Source organism: Ornithodoros turicata, chromosome 7 (assembly GCF_037126465.1).
Source record: "Ornithodoros turicata isolate Travis chromosome 7, ASM3712646v1, whole genome shotgun sequence".
Taxonomy (NCBI): Eukaryota; Metazoa; Arthropoda; class Arachnida; order Ixodida; family Argasidae; genus Ornithodoros; species Ornithodoros turicata.
In genome coordinates this window covers 58,866,796-58,892,483 of record NC_088207.1, presented here as the reverse complement: position 1 = coordinate 58,892,483, position 25,688 = coordinate 58,866,796, and the positions used below count along the sequence as shown (strand labels likewise).

Genomic DNA, 25,688 nt, shown 5'->3' with positions numbered 1-25,688 from the left:
GTATGCAAATGAGAGTATGGCGTCGATGCAGGCCAGCTGGTGAACAAACGTCATGATGTGAAAAGAACTAGAGGGACAACGCATGTTTGTCCGGTCCTTCTAGTTGTTGTCCAGACACATCATTGAGTATGCAAGTCAGCCGATCGCTTCTTGGCCGATGTCTCAGGGATGCTCACTGAGCCAGTGTCGTGTATGCCAAAGGGAGTCGGCCATTACTGGGACCTGCCTATACCTGGAGCTCCACCCACTTTTTCAGCTCTCTGGCCAATCACGAGCCAAAATATATGTCGCTATTAATCCCAGGCTACCCAAGCTATATATCACCTGTACTCACTAGGTCCCGACATTTTCGGGAAACTGGACTGGATTGGATTGAATAGGATATTTCCTGACGACCTATACCAACAGAATGGATCTTGCGGCCCCTTTTATCGACGCCAATTGGACGGAGAGGGGCATCTCGGGAAGACACAGAAGAGCAGAAATGCTTGCTAACAGAGCTGATTGGCACGCAGAACCGGTTGTTGGAACAGACTGCCGGTATTATACGTATTTTAACTACGAATCATAAGATTCAATCAAGAACCTGCAAAGGAAGGTGTGTATATGGATAAAAGTCTGTCATAAAATGCAAATTTTTGGCCATCCGTAGCGTTTTTCTTGCTATTTGCTATAGATCGCTGTCTTTACTATAGGCCTACCAAAGACGACGTAACACATTCTTTTCACGTAAACATCGACACTGGAGCGTGATGATGATTATTTAGGTTTTTATGGCGCACACTGGAGCGTAATTTATAGATTATATGCAAGATAATTACATGCACATGCAACAGCATGTACACTTACGGAATAAAATTGGAGCAATTTGTGAATAAAAGAAAAAAACAAGATTGTCATGAAATTCTCACGAGAGAACTGATGTTCTGAGGCTAGAACAACATAGAAAGGACAAATACATACAAAGCCTCAAATTGCCTAAGAATTAACGACGAAAGATGAAAGTCACTGGAAAGGTTAGCCAGCTGTAGGACTCGAATCCACATCTTCTGGATTACCGGTCCAGGGCTCTACCAATTGAGCCGCTACCAAATCTACCATTTTCCGCTTGCGTCGATCCCGTTGTATGAATGTGTGTATGAGTGACAGGAGGATGAGTGAGAGAGAGTGGCTGGTTTCTCCCTTCAGATGACGCACTCTTGGAAGTCGCTGGGGAGGTGTGTTAGCTTAGCTCAATTGGTAGAGCCCTGGACCGGTAATCCAGAAGATGTGGGTTTGAGTCCTACAGCTGGCTAACCTTTTCAGTGACTTCCATCTTTCATCATTAAAGTCTCGCTTCGCCGTTCCAAGCTACGCCGCCATTTTCGGGAAAAATCTGGTGTCATGGCGTCCCGCATAGGAAACAGCAGCCAATGAAAAATGCTCAATTTGATTGACAGGTCGAGCCTCTTTTTTAGGCTCCTCCTAATGGCCAGACTCCCTTTGGCATACACGGCACTGAAAAGAAAACTTTCCGATGGCGCCGCCTGTTTACGAATAGACCGCTACCCGAGAAACGTCGTCGTGACGTTGGTAGACAGACTGAAACCGAAACAAATCGGAAGGGGAGTGCCGGGTTCCACGAATGGGCACTTGTTCGCTGCCTCCTATTGAAAGAAAAGTAGGACCGAAGGTCGCGTCCCTTTCAGAGACCATCGTAATCCCATCAAGACCGTGGCTTTTGGGCGAGACCTTGCTCGCCCCTAGCTTCGAGAGTTGTTCAACTCTACCAAATAGACCTCTTCCTGTTTGTAAACAAATGACGTCATACTGTTCGACAGCGCCACCAGTTTGGTAGAGTTGAACTACTTGTTTCGGTTTCAGTCTGTCTACCAATGTCATGATGACGTTTCTCGGGAAGAGGTCTATTGGTGGCGCTGTCGAACACCATGACGTCATTTGTTTAGGGAGAGGTCTATTATTCAGCCGGGGGAGCTCCGTGGAACACCGTTAACAAATCCAGAACGTTTCTCATAAATCATGGCAAATATACTCAATGCATATTATTGCGCTCAGCGATGCTGGCGATTTCTCCAAGTGATTTTCCCGGATGCTTGAATGGTTTCACTGATTTCCCCGTCGCAAGACCTGTTTACGACTTATAATTGCTAATAATATATGACGATTAAATATCGCCGCTTTCATAACATGTATTCTTGTGCCATCACTACCGTATTTGCACCGCATCTCTTGTAAAGATTATAAACTGCCACTTGACTGAGGCAACACGTTCGCAATTTGCATAACATGAAGCACAAAGGAATGTGGCCGTATAAGAAATGGCCCTGTCGGTCACATCCCGTATGCATTACCCTGTTTCATTCCCGCATCAAACGAAACAAGAGAGGAGAAGAAAAAGAAAATGGTGAAAACGATCCCGGGCGAAGGCTCGAGAGGAAGGGGGTGCGAAGATAAATGAAGCGTCTGCCGGCTTGCGGGGCGCCACCTGCTGGCCAGGGCAATAAATCAATAAAAAGTAATAAATCAGTAAAAAGTAATAAATCAACGACATTGGCGGCGTACCGGATGGTAGATAGCATTTGACGAAATACAAAGCGAAACAAAATGGTCTGGCCAGGAACTTTGCAGGATATTGAGTGTGAAGTGCAAAGATGGATCTAAGACCAAGGTTGTTGCTTAGATCGAGTGAATTTGATGCCGGCGATGTCTGCGATGATGCAAGAATGTGGGGTGTGGCTGGGCAATTGGACGTTATATGAAGTGGAGGGTGGCTCGGAATTCTTCTGAGCTTTCGACATTACCCTCATACGTGGACCATTTATTTTATTGTTAATTTTGTCAAGGTCGAATACGCCAGCAACTTAGTGGCATAGTACAACCGTTTGACATCACCGGGGCACCGTCAGCATATTGTCCATGTGATCTGAGTGCGGCTTGAATTCTTCTTGGTTCTCAACGAAACCAGATGTTACTTTCATTATCAACCAGACTAGGAAAGGAAAGAAAATGGTCACGTGATATCGTGGGCAGCTGCACAGAAAAGAGCAGTAATAAGAAACAGGACTTGGTGCTTCACAATACAAAAGGGCACGAATTCACGTAATGCATTTTTGTTTAGCAATGTCGTGGGCAAGCGCGTGTTGAGCAATGCAGTGTCGTTCCTTTTATACGACAAACCTTTTTTAAAAGACCGGGATGTACCCATCTGTCGAACCTCGTTGTATGCCCCAGCCATTCGTGTCGAGTGTCGAGAGCTGTGCGGCGACTGTACTGCCAAGGTCTTGTATAAATATGTGAACGTGCAACACGTCTAACGTGTTTAGCTGTAGACACTGTCATGTACAATTTTATGCATGGTATCTTGGTATGATGACGTCCAATATCACCCCTGGGCTTCCCGACAGACCTTGCAGACATATGTCGACATGATCCCCCTGAAGTCGGCCCAGGACGCATATTTGTCTCCCCTGTCTATCATGTCTTCATGGTGTCTTTTCTTCATGTACATCTGTATACCACATTTAGCCATAAGTGTTCATATCGGCTTACTGCAGCAATAGACACGGACAAGAAGCTAGAACTTAATTGGGACAAACCACCTGCAGTCACTGCAGCAATAGACGCGGACAAGGAGTTTGTCCCATTTATGTTCTTACTCCTTGTCCACGTCAATTGCTGCAGTAAGCGGATATGAACTTGTACTAACTACCCCGCTTTGTCCCTCTTGAGCCATAGGTGCTTTCGCGCTGCTAAGCCCGAATTAAAAAGCCTGTCAAGACCTTCTCTTCCTTTTTTTTTTCTCGAATACAGTAAACAAGAAGCATCTAGGAGTACGATTGATTGCTACTTGGATAGACTTTGAGCGCATATTTTTAACTTTTGGTGACGTTCGTCTTTTCTGCGATGTCTTCCAGGTGAGTGAAAGAGGTGTTGAAAAGGAACCGACGGCCGCAACGCCGCCTGCTCTCACAAGCGATGACGACGATTCCGCCTGGGAGAGTTGCCAGGAGGATGTCCGGTGGCCCTCTTCCTCTGCTTGCGCTACTTCTGAACCTGCTACTAACCCTGAAGATGATGCTTGGTGTTTCCTGCCTGGTCCTCCTCGTTGCCTGGTGGGCTTTCTTACTAATTGCTTGCACCTCTGCATGACTAACCGCCATAGTCTCGCTCCACACTCAGGGATCCCGAGGAGTCTTCCATCTCTCTCTCTTTCTTTCTCCAAGACCCCCCTCTCTTTCTGTTTCCTCCGCTCAAGGGCGCGCTTGGCTATCTTCCAGCAGCCCTTGAGTGAGCGAGCTTCAGACAGAGCGGATGTCTGTGACATTGTTCTTCAGTTTGTGGCATATATCGTTAGGTTAAGAGACTCAATCAGATTATACAACGATAACAATTGCGTGTCTGAAACAACAAGAGAGAGCCTCTTGAAGCGCACCTGACTTTCGAGATCCCAGAGGAGGAACACGGCGGTAAATTTCTCTTTCGGGTGGTTGGTCTCGACTATTGAGCTTTCTGTATTATGTGTCCACATCCTTCAGTGTCTCTTGCGCACTTTCCTTCGATCATTTAACGACTGTTCTGTCTGTGGCTGTATGGGGATGAGGAGAACCTCCACCAACGTCTGTTTGAAAGAAGGTTTTTCTCTGCGACGTTTCTGGATCCGTCTTCCATACAGACGTCTCCAGAGGAAGCCCGGTAGAAAGCGTACTGAGCGTGGACGATTTTGCATTCGAACCCGGCTTAAACCATAGTCCCTGGAGTCTCGCAGTGGTTGGGGAACGCTGAGAACGTGAGAACCATTTTTAGAACGTTAACCTAGAGAACAGCTATACGATACATTCTCGCATGCGAGCATAAGCTCTGGCAGAGTGCACCGAAGACTTGGGATGAACAGTGCCTAACCTATGGTGGGAGATTTCTAGCGCACGTTACAGAGCCTCAGGTGGCCGAAATTGTCCTCACGCATTTGGTCGAAATTATCTGCTGTCCTACCCTGCAGCACGTGCAGCATCTTGCCGCACTAGGCTGACGCGCCTTACGCGTAGATCTACTCCAATTACCATACCGTTATTGTCCTCACGCATCTCACGCGCATATAGAATAAAAGAAGACGCCTGTGGCAACAGTCCAACGTGTAACATCACAGTACCATTATTAACGGTCCAATAGCTGTGATGTACCGCAACGTCGACGAAAATAACTTGTCCCGATAACAGCCAAGTGCGTAAACGAAACCTGACACATATTACCCGAATTACATATGAAACAAGTGCACTTGATTCTGAACCCCCCAGAATTTGTAAAAGGCGTTTAACGTCTGAACGATGTGGAATAAAGCAAATAAACGAAAACCTCATGCAATACAAGCAACTCCTCACGTACCACTTGACTCGCGCTCTCCCTCAAACATGCAATAGCTCGAGACGTCACCAGAACGTGACGCCCACTTCCAGATTTCAAGGTCACACAATTGCTCACTCTCTCCACTCCTCCTAGAGGCGCGCGCGTTGTCAACTCCCTTTCCCTCGCGCTTACCTAGCGGGGAAGCTCGATCTTTCTTGGCGGGCCCCATGCAGTCGAAGGGCGCTTTCGCGCGAGTGCAGCCGTAGTCGAGCGGACCATATTTCGCGTGCTCTGCAGATGCTCCGCGCACGTGCGACAGTGGTACTCTGTTGTTTAAGCGCGTGTACACCCGTGTCACGTGGTCGGAATGAAGTGTTGTCGCAAAACTTGATGTGCCGTTCAATCTCCCGTTCTGACAGTACATGCTGCGATGCGGTCACCCTTGTTCGCGAAAAGTTTCATCGTTGTGCGGACTGTTTGTTGTGTTTTTGAAACATCCGGGACAGTTTATTACCGCTTCGTCGTAGCGTTCGAGCTTTCTTTTCAAAAGAGCTCTTAGTGCGGCCAAGTGTCTCGGAGAACGAAAAATAACTGCGTCCTGGTTATTGAGTTTCCGCTCCGTCGCGAGTGTGTTTTTAGTGCACTTTCGCGTGTTCAAGTGCGAACAAACATCCATCGACGTAGCTTGTGTGTCTTCTGCTGTGGTTTTCGGGAAGTGATTGGACGGTACGCTAAGGGACTCGCGTCGAGCGCGCGTGACGTTGTTGCTGAGACCTCTCGAGCTGCACTATAGTGGCAGTTGGACGTTCGTCGAGAAACAAAACGGGAAATGACACTGGCTTTACTCGGTATCGTACAGGCGAACGTTTTTGTTGGACTGCAGAAGAGGATGGCAAAAACGAAGACTGAAATCACCCTGCGTGTTTTTAAATAACTTCACATGGTAAACTTTTCGCACGAAAAGACCCCCTATCGTGCACTCTATCAGCGAAGAGAAAAGAGTGAGTCTTTCTCTAGTATCTGCATGCGTGGGGGGCGAGAATCGTTTAGAGCACGACTTAGGTCTGCGGTGTGGATCATTCATTATGGATGAGAGATTGACACAGAAGCTGGCAGGTGCAACTGATTGCGCCTTGAGCCAGACATGAACGTTGACTGCTGTCAGCCAAATTAGCCGAGACATATTTCGCAAACGCTCGGATGCGAATGGTGTGGTTGAGATGTCGTTCCATAATGTTCATTAACTTCCATGCATGCCGGTTTTCCTTGTGCGGAAATGTAAGGTGACCTTTCTTTGTGGGTTTGGCGAGATAAAAGTTTTAAGCTTTCTCGAGTGAAATCAAGCACGTGCCAGTTAGAAAATGCTTCTTTGAGGAATGTTTCTGCTTCCTCGGCGCATAACGTCGGGGCGTAAACATAAATTTTAACTTGGTTAGGCAAGACATTAAACGTGCGAGAAAATAAGACGAATCGCTTTGTTTAGATGGTTATGAGGAAAAGAAAAAACGAAAATCGGATATTCCAATTGCTCACGTTTTGGGATAAATCCAGAACAATTCCTCATGTATCTTACGGACCGAGAATACTATAGTAATTTATATTTTACCGTGGGTGTTTCTAAATAATGTACACTGTGCATTCATGCGTATTTATCTGTGGTGTAGCACCTTCCTAAATAGGCCTTCGTAGCGTGGCTATAACGTTTACATATCTAATCACATTCCAGCGTAAGCGTAATCTACGGTTTTACCCAGAGAGTGAGTGGCATCAGTCTTGTCTCTGCGAGTTCTTTGACTTGAATAGGGAGAGAGTAAACCTAGCGAGCTTCTGACAAACACCATTTGAATCTGAGAGATTAGTTGGAAAGTGTTAGAAGCACAAAGACTTACAAGGGCAGTCAAGACCGTAGTTGACGAACACAAAAACAAAAGCACTGAAAACACAAAACAGCAAAAACAAAATGCTTCAGTGATTTTTGTTTTTGTGTTCGAAAGTGTTACTGACAAGGCACAGCGCAAAGTTTTGAGGACTTCCACCCACAACTTGTTCAAAGTTCTGCAAAGTATCGCATCATTTCACGAAGGCTGTGGAGAGCCTCAAAATTGATCACATGCAGCCTCGGTTTACCTACCGTATAAGGAAGTAAAAAAGGGGGTAATTTTAGTTAATTTGGTGCCACACACATGAGTCCCTTTCCGAACCGAAACCAGTAATGGGCAATTTGTTGACAGTCGAAGAACGTAGAGGGTTGAGTCAAGATCCATTTGGCAAAAGTAATAACAGAGCACTACATGAAAGCTCGTATCCAATAAAGGAAAGCTTCATTAATTTGGTGCCACAATCATTAATCCCTTTCCGAACCGAAGCCAGTGAATGTCAAAGCATGATAGGCAAGCCCATCGCTCAGGCTTGCCTATCATGGAATTTATCCACCAGCTAGCCTACATTTACGCCATTCTGTGAATGTCAAAACACCACAAAATTATTGTACTTGAAGTAAAGCACCTAGCAACTGTTGTACTTTAAGTGCAGTTCAAAGTGCCATACTACAAATGTACTTAAAGTAAAGTACAAAGTCATTTGCAAAGTATTATAAAGCAGGGAACGGTAACAGTAACGGTATATTACCGAAATCGCGTATGGTAACGACAACGGAAACGCATACCACGGTCCTCCATTACCGGAAACAGAAACGCAAACGAAAATTATCGTCCGGTATTGAGTTCGGGTAATGGTTACTACTGTTGTGCGATGACATTTGAGTGAGTTTTCATTTTATTTTTGTATTTTGATGACTCCATTCCCTGTAATACTCTAAATACTACACGAGAGCATGCAAACAAAGCGCAATATTGGATATCGAGGGTGCATCACTCGCTTACCTACTCGTCTCAGTCCTCCATGACATCAACACATGAGACTTACATATCATAGACTCCACGCACTCTACTCCACCATAGCACGAGGATGAAAGCCTACGATTTTTATTTTTACATTTTTATTTCATTTCACAGTGGCTATGGCAGTATTGTTTACTACTGAGAGCGCCGCCTATGAATGCAACGCCCATCTTGAGTTGCTGCACTCAGAGTGACTGAAGACAGAAGACTAGCTTGCAAGATGTGCGCATCTCAACGACGTAAAATTCCTTGTGTACGCGCGACACCGAAGCAGCACTTGGGCAAAACAGGATGCTGACAGAGCCGGACGGGCTGTCTTGACGCAGCTCTGTAAGAACTGTTCCATTACCGGAAACAGTAACGGAAACCTAACGGAAATGAAATTGAATGGCTGGTATCAGAAACGGATGACGGAAACGAAAATATACCAGTAACAAGAATGGAAATGGTAACGAAAATACGTCCGTTACTCTTCAAGTACATTGTAAATTTAGATCGTATCGCTGGACTTTTCACACTTTTAAATGTTCACACTTGGTAGTGATAAAACGTAGGGTAATTGTGTTTTGACTGTTACGTTTAGAAAGCTTTTAATTAGCATTTTCGCCAAGTGCTAGTTAAAAAACGCGAATAGTTTACTGCTTACTCATTAATATGAACCGAAAGAAATGATTTTGCGACCAAGCTTTGCGTTTGTACTGCCAATTGGGTACTTGAGCACTTGAAAGGAAAGTACCGAAGAAAAGTGCTTAAAGTACAGTACAAAGTACACAAATTGAAATGTACTTTAAGTAAAGTACAAGTGCTGAGAAATATACTTAAAGTAGTACTTGAGTACCTGGTACTTCCAGTACTTCCCATCACTGACCGAAGCGCACGGAACTTAATGCGACGTTTAGGGAATATTTGCCGTGATGTGGATAAGGATTTTCTTCTTTTTAAGTGTTGAGAGGGGTCAGCCAATATGTGGCTTACTACTCTTATTCTTATCTTTTTCCCTTTAGAATGTACGCTGGACCCCCGCGAGAAGTTGCAGTCTGTAAATATCGTAATAGAAATTAAGACTTTTGCACGCGAACTTATTACGCAGAACGCGAAGAAGAATCATACCGGAGAAGAAATGAATCCGGCGTTCGTTAGTCTGTGGACAGTTCCCGGCGACACTCAAGTGCCGTATCCCATAGTACACATACACTAGAAGCGCTTACGTTGGTGCGCTCTGTGGGAAGGTCCACAGCTGTTACGTATTTCCCTAATGGTTAAGCCGGAGTTTTCTACTAATCTAACCTGCACCCCATCTGCTGCTCTTCCGTATCGACTCTATTGGAGAGTGTTTCTTCTGGATACGGATTAGGTACTGAACGCTGCATAAATGAACCCCGGTCATCGTCTGCGATTTTTTTTTTCGTCCGAGAGGTGGCAGGCTTAGCGCTTTCCCTTTTATTAGGTGATAGTGCGTCGTCCTTGCGCATATTCGTCCTCGTCCTATTTCCTTTTAGTATTTATCCGTTGCAGCACTACCTTACTGTCATGTAGCGCCATAATACTTTTCCTCCATCATCGCATTATCGACGCGTGGTTGTCGCCGAATTGACGTGGTCGATGGTGGCCAGTACGGGGTGCTGCACGATTCCCCCGATTTCAACTCTCCCGTCACAAAACAACCGTCTCGTTCCCCCGGCCGAGTGGAGTGGCCCTCTATACCGAAAGTAGCCTGTGTGAGGAACAGTTTTTTTGTAGTGCTTTAGTGCAAGGTATAGGTTAGGGTCAGGTTAGTACTGCGTACGGTCGACTGATACAGACGCGATGAAGTAGCCGCAGTAGGGAAGGTTTTCACTTCAATTTTTCTTCCACTTGTTTCAGGTAAGAACCACACGTTGCCATCCCTCGGGGAAATCGGTGGAGGGGGAAATGGTCACATGAGAGCGGGTGTACGTTAGCGTGCGTACTTTGGTAGGTACATATTTTTGCGTCACCCTACGCTAAATGTTCACTTCCTTCCGTTTGGTGCTGAAAAAGTGGTGTTTGAGGACGGCTTAGCGGTCTCCGAACGAGCGTTCGAATCTCACTGCTGACGGCGCTCTATTCCTGATAGATCCATTACGTTTTTGTCAGTTTGTTTATTCGTTATTTATGTTAATGCTCTACATTTGCTGTATATTTATTTTTAATTATTTGTGCCGTATAAAAGAACGAAATGAAAATCTGTTTTGTGCCCGAGAGCGATCACTTTATTGTAGTACTTTATATTTGTCATTGATATTCTTGGAGCATCGTACGCTATCGCCTTTGCGGGGATAGCGTTGATGGTACGCCCATAACAGAAAGAGAGAACCACCAACGCTAACTGTTACGTACGCTATCGCCTTTGCGTACGATGTACTAAAACTCTCTATTGTGTAATTCCTTATCACTTTCATGATCACAACACCTACAAGAAAGAGAGAGAGAAAAAAAAAGTGAGGATCCGTCTATACACATGTTACCCGTTCACATTTCAAAAAGAATAATGATACTAAAACTACTACTCGATAATACTAAATTTGGGATATACTTATATGAATATCAACCAAAATTATCGCTATCCCCATTAGGGCAACGCATTGCTAATCCCCCACTAAAGCTCCATTAGTGCAGTGTTGTTTCGTTGCGATATATCTACCTTGCACGGGCAGAGAAGCAATCATTAGTACTGATCATTCCAGTCGCCGCCGTACAATGTGAGCTTCGTGTACTATCGTTAATGATGCTGTATTTGGGGAGTACCTAAAGCTTGGCGAATCTCATGTTTGCACTCTAACAACGGCAAATACATATATAGTCGCGATGAGTGAGGAAATTTGCACTGTATAGCAACACTGCGCAAAATAGGTTATGCGAGATCCATATGCCGGCTGCAACACGTACTTGAAAGAAAATTGTGTTTTCTGTGCTAATATGAGGCATATCAAAAGTAAATTACAGGGTTCGCGCAGGGCCTTGAAACCATTGAAATCCCTTGAACCCGAAAGTCCATATTTCAAGGCCTTGGAAGCCCTTGAATTTGGAGCCACCCTTGGAAACCCTTGAATTCTGGGAGTAATTTCTTCACTATAGCTATCATTTAACGAACACGGCTTCAGGGACCCGTCTGCATCCTAAACCAGTCACTCCGCCTATTGGAACAACGCGTGTTTACCATTCATTTTCTGTTCAGTTCTGTCACACCTTATTGACAGCTACTCAGCTAGTGACATTGCGGTCAAGTGCGCGTATTAAGTTAGAGTGAGCGAATATGCACAGAATATGTGCCCTCCATGCACCACGGCAAGCCCACGAAGGCTATCGTCACTGGATATTACATGGAATACAAAGAGGTGTAACAGTTATTGTGCCTCAATTATTTCTGTAATAAGAGCAGTAGTGTGCACAGAGCCAGTTCTAAGCCTAGAGATATCACCCTAGCAAGTCCACATGTCCTTGAGAACCCTCGAAAAATATCGCAAATTATCTGTACGAACACTGTAATTATGTTTGGTGACGTACACTTCACCGTTCCACACCCTCCCAACTAAACTTTTTCAACGTGAATGGCTGATGTTGTTTTTCTTGATAAATAAGAAAAGAAGATAGAAAACACGTAAAATACCCAAGCAGCACAATGTACTGGAAGGCGAGTGCATTAGGAGTGGACGGTATGTGTCTTATCAATGTTCTCTAGTTTCATGACTCTGTTCAAGGCCTTTCATCTACCCGTCCACCCCTATTGCACTCGACTTTCAGTGCATTTTGCTGCTTGGGTAGATGCACCTAACCCAAAGTGACATGTGTTCACGTGTTCTTGATATGAGTTCTGGTTGTAAATAAGAAATCTCTGTTACATAACGCACATACACAGCTTGTACGTAAGTTTAACTTCATTCTTATATTTCATATCTAATCTCGCGTATAGTCGGGTAGTGACCTGCTCTCGAGCGGTGAGTCACCCCTTGTCGTAGTCACGATTTATTTGTTGTTGTTCCGTTAAACGGGACTAATTTCAACAAACTTACTGTAGCGCTCCATACTTCTAGCTAATTAACCTCCAAACCATTTCAACGAATCTTACTTTTGACTTTCCCCCTCCTTTCAGCGCATTAATTCTCTCGCGTTTACTAATGCACGTATCCTAACTGCAGCCACACCGCCTACACATATCCAGCTACAAATCAACAGAAAGAAACAGCATGCGTAGCAAGAGCTCAGTTGCTACATACAAACGTCTCTTCAATCCAGGGAACTCGCCATTAGAGGAGTACACAAATCTTTCTGTAAATGTTCCTTGTCACCGGAGTCCGGTTAGCCTATAGGGGGTCGCGTTCCTGCTGTTTGCACGTACGTAGCTAACTATTGCTCCATACAGTGAGGTTCCTGTGTACATACAGCTAATGGCTGTTCGCGAGGCTGTATCTCGGTACACTCGGGGGAATAAAACAGAACACTAGTGCTGCAGTTGTGTAACCAAATGCATTAAGCACGTTTATGGAGCTCGCAATGTTGGCAGGACAGGTTGAAAAACAGGTTGAAAGGACAACGGACATGGAAGCCGTATCGGAGATAATTTCTGTCAGAAGATGATCATGGTGATGGTGATTAGCAGTAAAGCTTTGATGGCGCACAAGCCAACTAAGTCTGCTGTATGCCAAACTATAGATGAAACTTGTTAAAAGGTGAAGCGGTTATGCAAAAATACACACGCTGAACAAAACATGACTTGAAAGATTTAACTGGAGAGCTGACTACCATTCAGTTCAAGCAACGGTTTATTGCTTGATCACGTTAGCGAGTTTCGGCATATGAGAAGACGTTCCGCTACGTGCATACCAGACGCCGTACGGACGCTAAGTTACGATACGATACGATACGATAACCGGTACGGTCTCATGGCGCGACGCTATCGGATCTCGTCGAGTAATAGCGTACCGCGTTTGACTAGGTGTCACGCGGGTTGGAGGAGAAGAAACGAGAAGCAAGATGGCGGTGGCGGACTCCCGTAGCATTTTTACGCTGCGGAATGTAATAGCGAGTAACCCGCGACGAAATGGATTGCAATAATCGAAAGACTTGACGGTTCAGGACTCGGGATTTGCCATGCGGGACGTTCATTAACCGTATCATCTCCTTCCACTAAAACCGCAACAAGTCCGTAGAAGGCGATGGCGTACCGTCATATCGTTTCGAATTATAGTACCGTGTACCGTACTGGGACGTTGCAAACTGGTTTACTGAAACTCGCCAATATGCGCCAAGGAAGTGGCAGAAATGTGTGCGGCAAGCGCGCCGCGGTACTGTACCTAACACCCTCGTGTGGCGAGCAGCTGGGCTTGTTAACCGACTTTCAAAAGTAAACCTGCTGGAGGAGTGACCGGAAGAGGAAAATCGGCGGTGACACTTCGCGATACAGATTTGTAACAATAAAAAGAAACCGACGCTGCATTACTGTGGTGTCCGAGAGTAAAACCTTATTGGATATTCCGGAAGAAAGTTTAGTGCCGTCGTTAATTAATGTTCCTTAATGAAGATTGAGTCGCCAGTCAAGACCAGAGCTTTTCGGCGAACCCTGTTCGCTGTTATATTTTTTTCTCTTTATCTGCCCTGACTACTTTCTCGTAGCCGGCCTCGTGCATTCCCCCTGTTCTTCGGAGCTTACCTGAGGGACTCGCAAATTAAATTTGCGGAGGCGAGATGAAAATGATAGAAACTGCGCTCCATATTTTATTGCTTACTGCCACTCCGCGCGGGAGAACAAACTTGTCTCGTTTGCAGAGATGCTGGCAAGGGTTTAATTACCGAGATTTCCTTCAGTTAATCGCCGGGCCGTATAACCACCACTTATACCGAAATGAGGGCGCACAATTTGCAAATCAAGTAGGGAAGTTTCATCATGGCCTAGGTAGACTCGGTGAAGAAGCACACGCTTCCAGAACGTGGAATACACAATAGGAATGCAAATGGAATAAAAGATTACTTCATTAAAGTCTGCCCTTCATTTTATGCGCCGAAAAAGTTTCGCGATGTAATTTTCATTCCGTATGGAGTGACCTCCGCAGCGAGGAAGGAAAATGTACTTACAGGGGGCGCAACTATCCTCTCTAGTCTTATAAATATATTAGGTTCAACAATATCCAGTGCATCACAGGTGGCGCTGGGACCGGATGATTTGACCTCTGCTTTAAGCGCAGCATCTTCCAGAACTTTGGAAATGAGCTTTGTCTGGTTCCATCGTATTTCCTCGTACTGTGCTTAGGAGATTTTTTTTATTACCGTGTTAGCGCCACGAAGCAACTGCGGCTATGAGCGGCGTACAGACAGAGAGAGAAGAGCAGGAAGGAGTTAGTATGCGTCCTGGGCCGACTTCAGGGGAAACTGTGCCGACATTCGTCTGGAAAGTCTTGGGAAAACCTGAGACAGCACAGCCGGTGACAGGATTCGTGTCTCGGCGTGGAAAGCGATCATCTTAACCCCACGGGAGCTGGTACTTATGAGATCAAGAGAATAAAATATGCAGCTTGCAGTGCAGCTTGTTGAAATGTCGCCAGAAAAGATAATAACAAAAGAATAAAGCACAAGTCAGAACACTGCCGAAGTCTACATGGACGACCGGACGAGACGTCACTTCAATTTTATGGACCCAAAATGTCGTCTGCTTCGTGGAGACTATTACTAAAGCTTTTTTTAAATGCAGAGGGCGCGGAGAGAGAGCGAAGTCGGCAAAAGCGCGTGTCCTGTTGCAATGGCGATCTCCTGTAAAGCGTGCTTTCACTGCAGTGGTGTAACGTACGCAGGCGAAGTGGCCGAGCAACATGTCCCTCCCCGGGTTTCTTATGGAGCTGAGCAGTCGCTACGCATAAGTAGTTCAGCAGAGCTCACTTTTACCATTAATTTAGTGTGTCACGCGCAAAACGCAGCCGGAACGAAACGGCGGCACTGTCGTCATTTTACGCCTCTGTACGGGTACACGACAACACCGCCGTCTACGTATAGTCCAAATGATTTTGTACTGGAGTATTCGAACGCACCCAACATGGACGCTACTTTAATTCGGGAAAGATGACTGGGATTAACGGAAAGACTAGCAGAGCGTGTTGGTCATAGACTCGCATTATAGACGGATGCGAAAGGAAACACAGGGATAGCGGACCCTTTCGTATTCGTCTATCATGCATAACTAGGGAGGGGGATATGTTTATTAAGAAAGAAAGGAAAGGTCAGCCAGACGGGGGTGACGGCATGACTAGGACATTTCATCGTGACAAGCGATACCCAAACGGATACTCTTCAAACTGACTAAAGTGAGTAAGTTGTATGGAACCGTTCTTTACGGGGGTGTCCCCCTTATCTTCATGTATTCTTTATCATTTCGAGGCATTGTCATGTTCGCGGACAGGAGTGCGCAGGACGGCAATTTTGAGACACTCATCGTTAGCCTTTTCAGCATTATTGAACTGCACATTATGCCCTCCCTGCCTATTGTCGAGCGGCGTCCATTTTCCTACACCGGTTACAAAACACGTTCCTTTAAAGAAAACGTTTATTTTTGTTCCACCGTGCCTCGTAATGCGGGAATATATATACTCCGTCGAGTGATGTTTCTTAATGAAATAAATAAATAAAAATTTGTCTCTTTGAACTCAGCAGGCCTGAAAAATTTATCTTTCGCACAATGAATGCCGTTGGATCACGTTTAGCAGTTTATCGGCTTTCGAGAACTATAATGGACTTAGGAGTGGGAATGCAATTTTACTCACGTGAAAGGAGAAGTCGGTTCCGCGCATAATCGTGCCTTTTGTAAATGGAAGGGGCGGCCATTCCTTTTTTGCTTGAAATGATTCGTACGTTGCGTAGAACGAATTACTCGTTGGAAGACTCGTCTTGAGTATCGTACCATGTTAGAATAATAATACGAAAGTCACTTTGGAACATGGAACGATTTGCAGGATGGGACTGAACCAGCTAGCATGAACTCGGTACCGGCTGTGCTGTATCCCTCCCTCGCATTCAAGGGTAAGGGAGAAATCGCCTTTTTTTTTAGCTTCTTAGGTGTATGTGTGTGTGTGTGTGTGGGGGGGGGGGTGATATTTGCTCGTTTTTTTGTTTTTTTCTGGAAGCGGCAACAGTATCGAAGCACCAAAAGGAACCGATGTTGTCGTTGCGACGGACTTCAATCTTTCAACAAAACCAAGTCCATTGGTAAAGTTTAGCTAGGACAGCACCCGAAGACGTAAGGGGGTTACTTGACTAGAATATATCACCATTTATTTTCATTAAAAACGTTGGATAAATCACGTGACGAAGTGTCTGTCCAATCAAAAGGCAGCAATAAGAGGATATTCGAGCCCCATCGAGCAACATGCCGCCATTTCGGCTGGCAGATCACCTGGCAATAAAACTGTCCCAACTGACCATCCCAAAGCAAGCAAGGAGTTCGTTGATTCGTATAATCTTTGTGTGAAATAATTTTGCGAAACATCCAGTGTGAAACATGCTTGCGTTGGACGCAAAATATAAATTGAACAAAGCGCTACGCTGCCTTTTTCATCATGTGTAATATCTGTTACTTTATCTGATACATTTTTGTGTACACCGATTTTGTTGCTTTAGTTTAAGTGTTTCGTATTTTGCAGTGTGGTTATTGTACTTGTGTAGTTCTATGCTACTCACTGCCACTGCCACAAGCCGCTTGGCTTACACGGGCCTGTTGTAGTTCCTATGTGTAACTCAAAATGAATAAATAAATAAATAAAATAAATAAATATACACTCCAACCCACTCCCAACTACTATGCATACAAATGAACGCTGGACACGTTCCGTTGACAAAATAAATAACGAAAGCGGAAAAATATACATTGGGGACGTAGAGAGAAAGAAAGAAAATACTTCCCGGAACTCGATGTGCCGGAGCGTTGAGCGTAAAGCTCGCGCTGACACATCGTGTGTATGCGTGCAGACCACGTAAATCTCTCAAACTGTCAACAACACCGAGAGAGGCTTGGATTTTGGCATAAATTTCCGTCCGGCCTCTCCCTCCTCACCGTATAACGCATTAAAAATGGAAAGAAGGAAACCGGAGAATAAACTTAAATCGAGAGTTTCAAAAAAATACCGAAAAGAAATCAGGAACCACCGTGCGAGAACATTGACGTTTTTGACGTGTGCCAGACCGAAGCAATCTCTACTACCCATGAAAGAAGGGAATGAATGAAAAAAGGATAGGAAATGTATAAATTTGGATTTTATTTAGTTTCGCGTTTATATACTTTACCGTACACGATTTTTCCATCTTGCGGGAGATGAAAGAATGAGCGAAAGTGAGTTGGAGAGAGGAGAACGTTATGGAAGGACGGCGGATTTTCCGACATATCCTCAAAAACATGTCAAACAATACTGACGTAACGTTCGGTTCAGATTTGGAAGAGAGAATAGAAGAGTCACCGTCACATCCTGGACGTCACTTTTTCTATCTCCCCCCCCCCCCCCTTTTTTGTTCCCCCAGCTAGTGGTTGTTATCAGTGCCGTTTGACATTTCTTCTTCACCCATGATTTTACTTACGTTCCCCCACTTTTTTATTATTTATTTATTTTCATTTTATTTTTTTTGTGTGTCGACATATCTGGATGGAACCAGAGAATCAGATTTTGATTTCGATTTCGTCGGCCTTTTCCCCTCTACTCACAACAGAAGCCTCCTCGGGACGTGACCAGTTGCCACACAGCAGCTGGAGCTCAGCTCTTTTTTTTTTTTACTTTCTATTGCCTACAGGGTGTGTGTCTTGTATCCATTTTTTTTTTTTTTTTGGCAACGCTGCGCTACGGACCGAAGCACAGCGATGCTGTAGCATCGCTGTAATGCAGATGTGGAAACCGTTTTGGTAAGCTGGGATTCTAAATAAAGGTTGCGATTGGACTTCGGACGGGAGCCTGTGACGAATCACGGGAAATTACGTATTTATCGCGCGTTTCGGAGCAACGAAAAGTTGAACGTCGAACGCCATACTCGATACTGGAGGCTATTTCAGAAGCATCGCTATTTTCTCGGCCCTAACAGGCGTGTGTATGTTATCTGTGTTCTTTCTGCTACCGTCCCATTGGCAGGTTTGTTTGTGACCTACTTCTTTTTCGCTTGGAACGCGGACTGTGGTCCTGCCTATTAAAGTGCACCATGCAAAGTGATTCGTTCGACCAATGCAAAAATATCGCGGAATCCGATTTTAAAAATCGCGACCGTGCGCAACGGTGGCAATGCCCGCAACTAGCCTCCCGGACAGCTTTGAGGTCATTACGGTACAACCCGCTGATTGGTTTAGGGAAACGTCGTCTGCTACACAGGGAGAACTCGGGGGGGGGGGAGACGAAAAGGGGGAAAAAAAGCGGAAAGCGCCTGCCTCGATTGGTGCGCAGACACTCTTGTCACGGTAATGACATCACCGGTGACGTTTTTCCTCCTCCTCCTCGTTTCACCTTGCCAGAACGCGCGCGTCGATGTTCGGGTGCGTGTTTTTTTTTTTTTTTTTTCTAAGTAAAGTATTGGCGTACAGAGAAATTTTTTGTGTTAGTTGTCAAGTCAAGCCACATCTTTTCGTAATGCGTCAGAAACAGCAAATTGCCTTGAAAATCTCTACCTTGTATATTCGCTCGAGTCTCGATCGCGTGTCGAACAGAGGAATAAAGGACGTCTCACTTCTGTTATACGACGACCCAGTAACGTCCGAAGCACGTCATTCGGCGACATCTTCTTTCGAGATATAACGCTCGACAGCTATGAGCGCAGATTGGAGGCTATATCGCGGCACGTGCAATCTGCGGTACGACGCAAACTACATGCGCGGCTCCACGTCGTGCAGAAGGTTGGCAAATACAAGAACCGGGAGAAGAAGGCGTTATTAATGGTCCATTCGATTCAGATCGATAACGGCAAGACCGTGGTGGTTCTCGTGCGAGCGACAGCGCTTCCAAATAAGTGATTGTGAAAGGAGGAGTGGAGAGGGAGAGTAATAGGCAAGCCGAGCATGCGGAATACGGAATGGGCATGTCGGATCTGCTTTGGCTATTTAACTTTTGCGGGATCTATATCTCCTTTTTTGATCCCCGTATAGGGCTGTATTTATTGGAGTTTGGGCACGGCTTTTTATGGGGAAGGCGCAGATAATGGAACAAGTTTGTCGAAAGGGAAAACTGGGTTCAAGGAAACCTCTTGTTATTGGAGAGTTGGAGTGTTGTCCATCGAGCGTGTTCACGATAATACGGGAAAAGGCAAATTGCTGGGACGGACATTATATTTGAGCAACGTAAACACGTAGAACCTCCAAACGCTGAAAGACGGATGTGTGCCGGAGACAGGATTCAAACCGGGACTCACTGGACGTCCTTCTTGCAAGTAAGTCCAGCTTCGAATACTGACGTCGGCACGCATTTTTTTTTTTTTTTTCTTGAATTGCTCAAGTTTAAACTTATAGCGAAAACGCTGTCGAATTCAGACTCAGTTATCGATCAGAGAATATCAAACACCATGAAGATGGTTTCTAATATCGATTTCAGGCGTCATCGATATCGCCGTAATATCGATTACACCATAGAATATATGGAGCTGCTAGCAATACGACAATGAAGACTGGGTATGCGTACGCAAATGTATTGTTGCGTTTGGTGTTTGGCAATCATGCGATTCGCGCAACGCATACGAAACGAGCGACAACGCTCACCACAAGAACGCTAATATGAACAACAAATGCCGAACAACAGCGGCAGTAGAGAAACGCATTACTCCTTCACCTCCATTCTCCTGCCGTGAAACTCGGGAGGAATGTCCGCGACGTATATTTCCCTATTTTCACTTTCCTTACTTTCCGCCGGCGGAAAATCGTCCCCAGAGTCGACCAACAATGTGCGGTATGCGCGGAATGAGCCAGCCGCGTTCACACGCTACCGTTGCAAGCGCACAACGGTAAACGGCGCGAAAAGTATGGCCGTCTGGCCACAGTGTGTGTCGTCATCGTCGTGCTCACAATGTCGCGAAGACCCGCTTTGAGACAAATATTTTTGAGTACGAATTGTGTTGGGTTGAAGTTTCGGACGTGTTCTGATGTAGGTACATCTCAAGCAAGATCGCTCTTCTTTTAGAAGACTTGTAATAAAGTTGTTGGAATTTGATGAAATGTAACGCTATACTCACTTTACTATGTGGAGGAAGAGGATGTTTGTGTAGCAGGCAAAGCGGACCCTGTACTCGCAACTTGAGAGCGGTTGCCCAATTATCGTACACGTAATCTATTGGAGAGGGCTGCTTCGATCATTTCGCCAACAACCAACTTTGATATACCAGCAGCATGACCGAGTCTATGTGGCTGTGTGTTCTCCAGTTAGCGATGCCTAGTTTTTGTTTTTCCCACTAGTTCCAATATTAATGTCAGTCCAGGACGAAATAAACGCAGTGTACCTCAGATTCAGGTGCATTTAGGTCCAATTTGTTTACAGTGACACCGTGGATTTCCGTGTTACACGCAAGTGTTCCTGTAAAGGATACTCTGCCGCAAACATACCCTGAATGAGGTGAAGCCCTCTGTACATTTGGTCCACGGCACGGAGGTTTACAACAAGAATGTGTCGCAGTAATTTACCTCCTAAATAACGTTACTTTTTAATGCATAAATTGCTTCTTGTCACATGTGTGACGTTTGACAGATCAACTCCAAAGGTGGGTTGTAGTGCTAACAGACGCACATAAATGCACTCCAAAGGATGACACGTGAGACCGTATAAGCTGTGGGGCCTTCCACGTGCTTTCTTGAGAGTTCGTATTTTTAGAGATATTTGCATAAACGTGGGGGCAAAAAAAAAGTGCACGAATCACACCGCTACCGGCTTTCTTTCAGATCGCTTCGCCGGGAATTGATCGGCGAAACAGGTGCGAATGAGCTCTATTCGAGCACCTCACCTTGGCGCCCTCTTTTCAGTCTTTTCTGATAAAGCACAGGATAGTTTATGGCGAGAGAGTATCGCTCGAAGCACACATCCAAAAGTACACGCAAATGTATTGCAACGAAATAAACCTTTATCGAAAAAAGGAAGCAAGATTAACAATCTGCGTTATCGAGGCTTTGGCCCTGCTTTTCGCTCGTAAACTTTTACGGGGATGTGCGACGACTCGAATGTGATTCTGACGGCGACGAGGATGATGATGATAATGACGATTATAACAGCTCCCGTGACGTCATCGTTGAATTAATAACGGTTAGTAGTATTGTTTTAATAACAGCACCTGCAAAGCTCTGACGTGATTCGTTCAGTCTTTTTTGTATTCGAAGCTAAGGGAACATCATCTTCATACAACGAAGACGTAATCAAAAGAGGCGGAAGCAGAGTTGAAGAATGGCTGGGAAGTTTTCTCTCATCTGCGCGGTGGATCATTTGTCGTTTACCATGCTACTTTAGCTCCTTCCCGCATAGTCTTTGCAGCCTTCACTCCACAGTTCAAGTACAAGGCGGGATCCTGTGATTCAACCTCATGTTCCAAATGCGGCGAACATTGATCATGGCCTTAGAGAATGTGATTTAAATCGAGGAATGGAGAAACTTTGTCAAGTGCGGTCAACACGAGTGACAAAAACGCTGAAACTACTGTTTTTATCAGAATGCGAGTTCTGCGAAACGGAAAAGCCGAATACTTGGTGCTCAGTTGAATCGCGTCAGCAAGAAGCCATTCAAGCTGGCTACGGTTCTATGCCCTTGTCTTCACCCTGTGCAACACCACCGTCGAGGTCTTGAAATGTACTGAGTCGGTTCCAGCCCTTACTGCGAGGGGGCTGTGTCTTTGTCGATGCGGGGGAGGGGGAAACCTGATGATTTGAGGGGTTGGCGATCGCCCCCACCCCAAAAGTCCGTGGATTGCGAAAAGTACTGTCATCCCTTGGAGCTTTAATGGCGGCCGTACCATGGCAACCTATGCTCCAAGATGGCGGTGAGAAAGGGAAAAAGATGTCGCTACTCCCGCCCCGTGGATCCGCCACCGGTTGGCTCCAGAAGCTTTATTGAATTATAGTCAGTTTTTTAATGACCTGGATCCTCCCTTGGGTGCTTTTTTCTCCTTCTGTATGGCACCGTGAAGGACTCGCACTTAATTCATTTCGTTCACACCTCAACGTGTCACTCATTTATTGTCTCAGAGTGGGGTAGGTACTTCTCCCCAGCCGTGAAAGCACTTCACGTCACCGTCATCGTTTATTTCTCCTTCTTTTTATTACGTATGGATACTCACTATGGTAGTGACAAACGCGTGGTTCCACTTGCACGAGACCGTGTCCGTGTGGGCATGGATAGAGAGAGCCCGCTTAGAGTCGTCGGTAAGCGCAGGGCTGTTACCCTCGGACTAAGCGAGCCGTGCTAGTAAGAGTGATAAAATACTCTGGGGAAGAACTCGTTAGGTGCAGCGCTACGTAAGCCAACTTGTTGGGAGTCGCGCTTTGCATTTTCGGCTATTTTGGGGGCTAGATGTGTAGCTGTTGCCGATCCGCCGATAACGTCCCGAAGAAGTTACTCGTGTTGCTCCGGAGCCAAATTGAGTGCAAACGTCGCTTTCGAAAGCGACGATGAAATTCGCTGCCGCGCACGTCTGTATTTTTTGTTGGTGTCTTATTTTATTTATATATATTTGACTAAGTTTTTGTCTAATAAACAAACTCATCTCGTATTTCTTTTATTTTATTTATTTGTATATTTATTTATTTCCTTTGTTTTATTTTTCTTCTTGTTTTTTTTTGCAACGAAAGTGCTTATCGAAAGCTTATCAGTATGCTTAAAGTATGCATTAAAGCTTATCAGTCTTGTGAGTTGATGGAACAGTGGGGAAGAATAAAAATACTGTCAAAATTATTATGAACGGCACTATGTGCTTCACCGTTATGAGACGGCAGCAAAAAACTTAAGTACCAGAAGGCCGTTTACAAGTATTTAGTATAAGTAATTTAATTTAATATATTTAGTAATATACAAGTATTTGTGAACATAGTTAAGTATCGAATTGAAGCTGTGAAAATTGAAAAACAGCAAACAGAGATCGTGTCGCGAACGATACTCGGCTACGATGAATCTCTTTTCGCGTCAAGACAGGGAGATAATTCACAAGTTTCACAATTCAATATAATTCAAGTTTTTTCACAACACATTTTCACGACCTAATTTCATCACTCCTGCCGAGACATGAGCACATTCTTAAGGTTGAGCGTTTTCTATGCAACACTGACCAATTTTCGCCTTCATTTTTCCCGTACACATCCAACGAGTAGAATTGTCTTCCTCAGAAAATTGTCATAATTAACGATTTCATTGTATTCAAGCGAGAACTGGCCAATTTCCTGCGTATTTAATATTTCCGTGTTATGTATTTTCTACTTGTGTAAACTTCTATCTTCGCTGACCCCCCTCATGTAATGCCCCAATGGGGCGCCTTGAGGTACTACCATAAATAAATAAATAATTAAGTTCGCATCCTGGTGTAGGTTCTGCGTTCTGTAGCCGGGTGTTTTCTCTCGATTTTCCCTCTCCAACCCTTCTGAGGCGGCGTAATTTCCTACGAAGTCCGCCCAGGACGCTCGATCCTCTCCTGCAGCATGTCGTAGGCGGGCAGGCAGACCGTCAGGAGAGCATATCGAAAGGCGTGACGTGTGTGAAAGACAGACGCAAGGAGAGAACAATATATATGAGAACAATATTCTCCCAATTCACAATTTACCAGCTTATCGGACAAGGATTATTGTTAAGATTGCTAGTAAAACGAAAAAAAAAAAACTATTAAGTTTGAACTTGTATTCCTGTCCTGCAACGTTAACATAACTGGCAACACTTATGCGGTCAGAGCAAAGTCAGCTAGGTGCATTAAAGAAGGGGAGGAGGTTACGTATCTTCGTAAGAGCAGGAACATATATCCGTTTCATTTTTATTGCGTAACTTTTCCCCCAATACCATTCCATATGTGATATGTCCCCCACTGACTGAGAAGCCTCTTTCTCCTCTGTCCCTAGCGCTATTTCACCGGTAGATCGTAACAATAAAGCGGTCACTTTCTGCCAGCGCGCATCGTCGCCGTGGGACGTTTACCTCGCTCCATTGAATTTCATGCGGTTTCTTCCTCAGCATATCCCCCCCCCCCCCCCCGCTCTTTTCGTCAAAGTGACGATGCGTCGTTTAAAAGGGACTGTATATAGCCAACTGGCGTTATAAACAAGTTTCCCGTTTCAATAAAGTGCCAGATGTGTTTTTCGGGGGGCGCTACACACCTTTCTTATTTATTTCCATCAAAAGTACGAGATAAAAATAGGATAAAAAAGGAACGGGAAGATCGAGACTTTTGAGCAGATTGATTTTTCGCGGAGCCACCGTTGCTTTAGTTTCAAGTTGAGTTATATTGGAGTTTGCAGCTCGTGGACCAATTTTTCGTCGCACTTATTAGAATTCCTTTCGCTTTCCTGCGCCAAATGTATATATGAGACTTTCCTTCTTTTGTGTAATCTCAAGTTTATCATCCACTTTCGCCGTAATTCTGCCGCTAGTGTACAGGGTTTGTTTTCCGTTCCGATTCAGTGTAGGACATCCTGTATTGAAAAAATTCGCGTTTGCTCACTACTTTTGATTATGTATTGGGCCGTGAAAGACATATTCGATTTTGCTTCTAGCAACACTTGAGCTACCTTTCACTTCTTTTAAAGAGGAAGCGACCAACTTGATGATACGGGCACAATGATTAGATGCTCGAATTAAATGTTGTTTTACTGTTCAAGCATAAAGAAGCCGACACTGAAGATTTTTCTTTAAGTTTAATTTGTACAAGCTTTCGCGTGGAGGTCCACGCTTCCTCACGCTTCCTCTGAGGAAGCGTGGACCTCCACGCGAAAGCTTGTACAAATTAAACTTAAAGAAAAATCTTCAGTGTCGGCTTCTGTATTTTGTTTATGTGATCTACAGGACTTGACTCCCCTCTTCGTATACGCATCTGTTCAAGCATAAGTATAATTTAATGAAAGACAGGGACCTGGCAACGCTAAATGCATGAAATCTGTTGACTGATAAGAAGTAGAAAAAATTGAAGGACGATTAATGTAATTAAGGCGGCATTCAGCCGACCCATCCACCCCTAACTATCACTAACTGTTACTAACTACACAGCCACAACAGCTCCTTCCACACCGGCGGCGTATTTTGAAACGCTGCTTTCGCTCTTCTTCGGTTTCGGCAGCTCGTCCCCTTCGCTCAGAATTCGTCTTCTTTTGGCGCCTACTTGGCCCGTCACTCGTACTGGGTTCATTGTGTACTTGAATTCAGCCCGCCTTGCACACCCACAAGTTCAGACTAGGGTTGCCACCTTTCGTAGTGAAAAATACCGGCTGAGGGAGAGGAGGTGCAATAGAGAGAAAGGAGGAAAGTCTCGCGGGAAAGGGAA

The 25,688-nt window shown here is 45.0% G+C and overlaps 1 protein-coding gene across 4 annotated transcripts in view; it reads left to right on the top strand.

Annotated features, from left to right (window-relative positions):
* Window positions 1–25,688, top strand: part of LOC135401746 (protein O-mannosyl-transferase Tmtc3-like) — a 131,706-nt gene that overhangs the window by 39,108 nt on the left and 66,910 nt on the right. For 3 of the 4 annotated variants that reach the window (XM_064634308.1, XM_064634309.1, XM_064634311.1), the window contains exon 2: window positions 3,915–4,112. The exons of the other annotated variant lie outside the window; for it this stretch is intronic. In XM_064634308.1, the coding sequence (XP_064490378.1) occupies window positions 3,915–4,112 (198 nt within the window). The remainder of the gene's footprint in view (window positions 1–3,914; window positions 4,113–25,688) is intronic. 4 annotated transcript variants of the gene reach the window in all.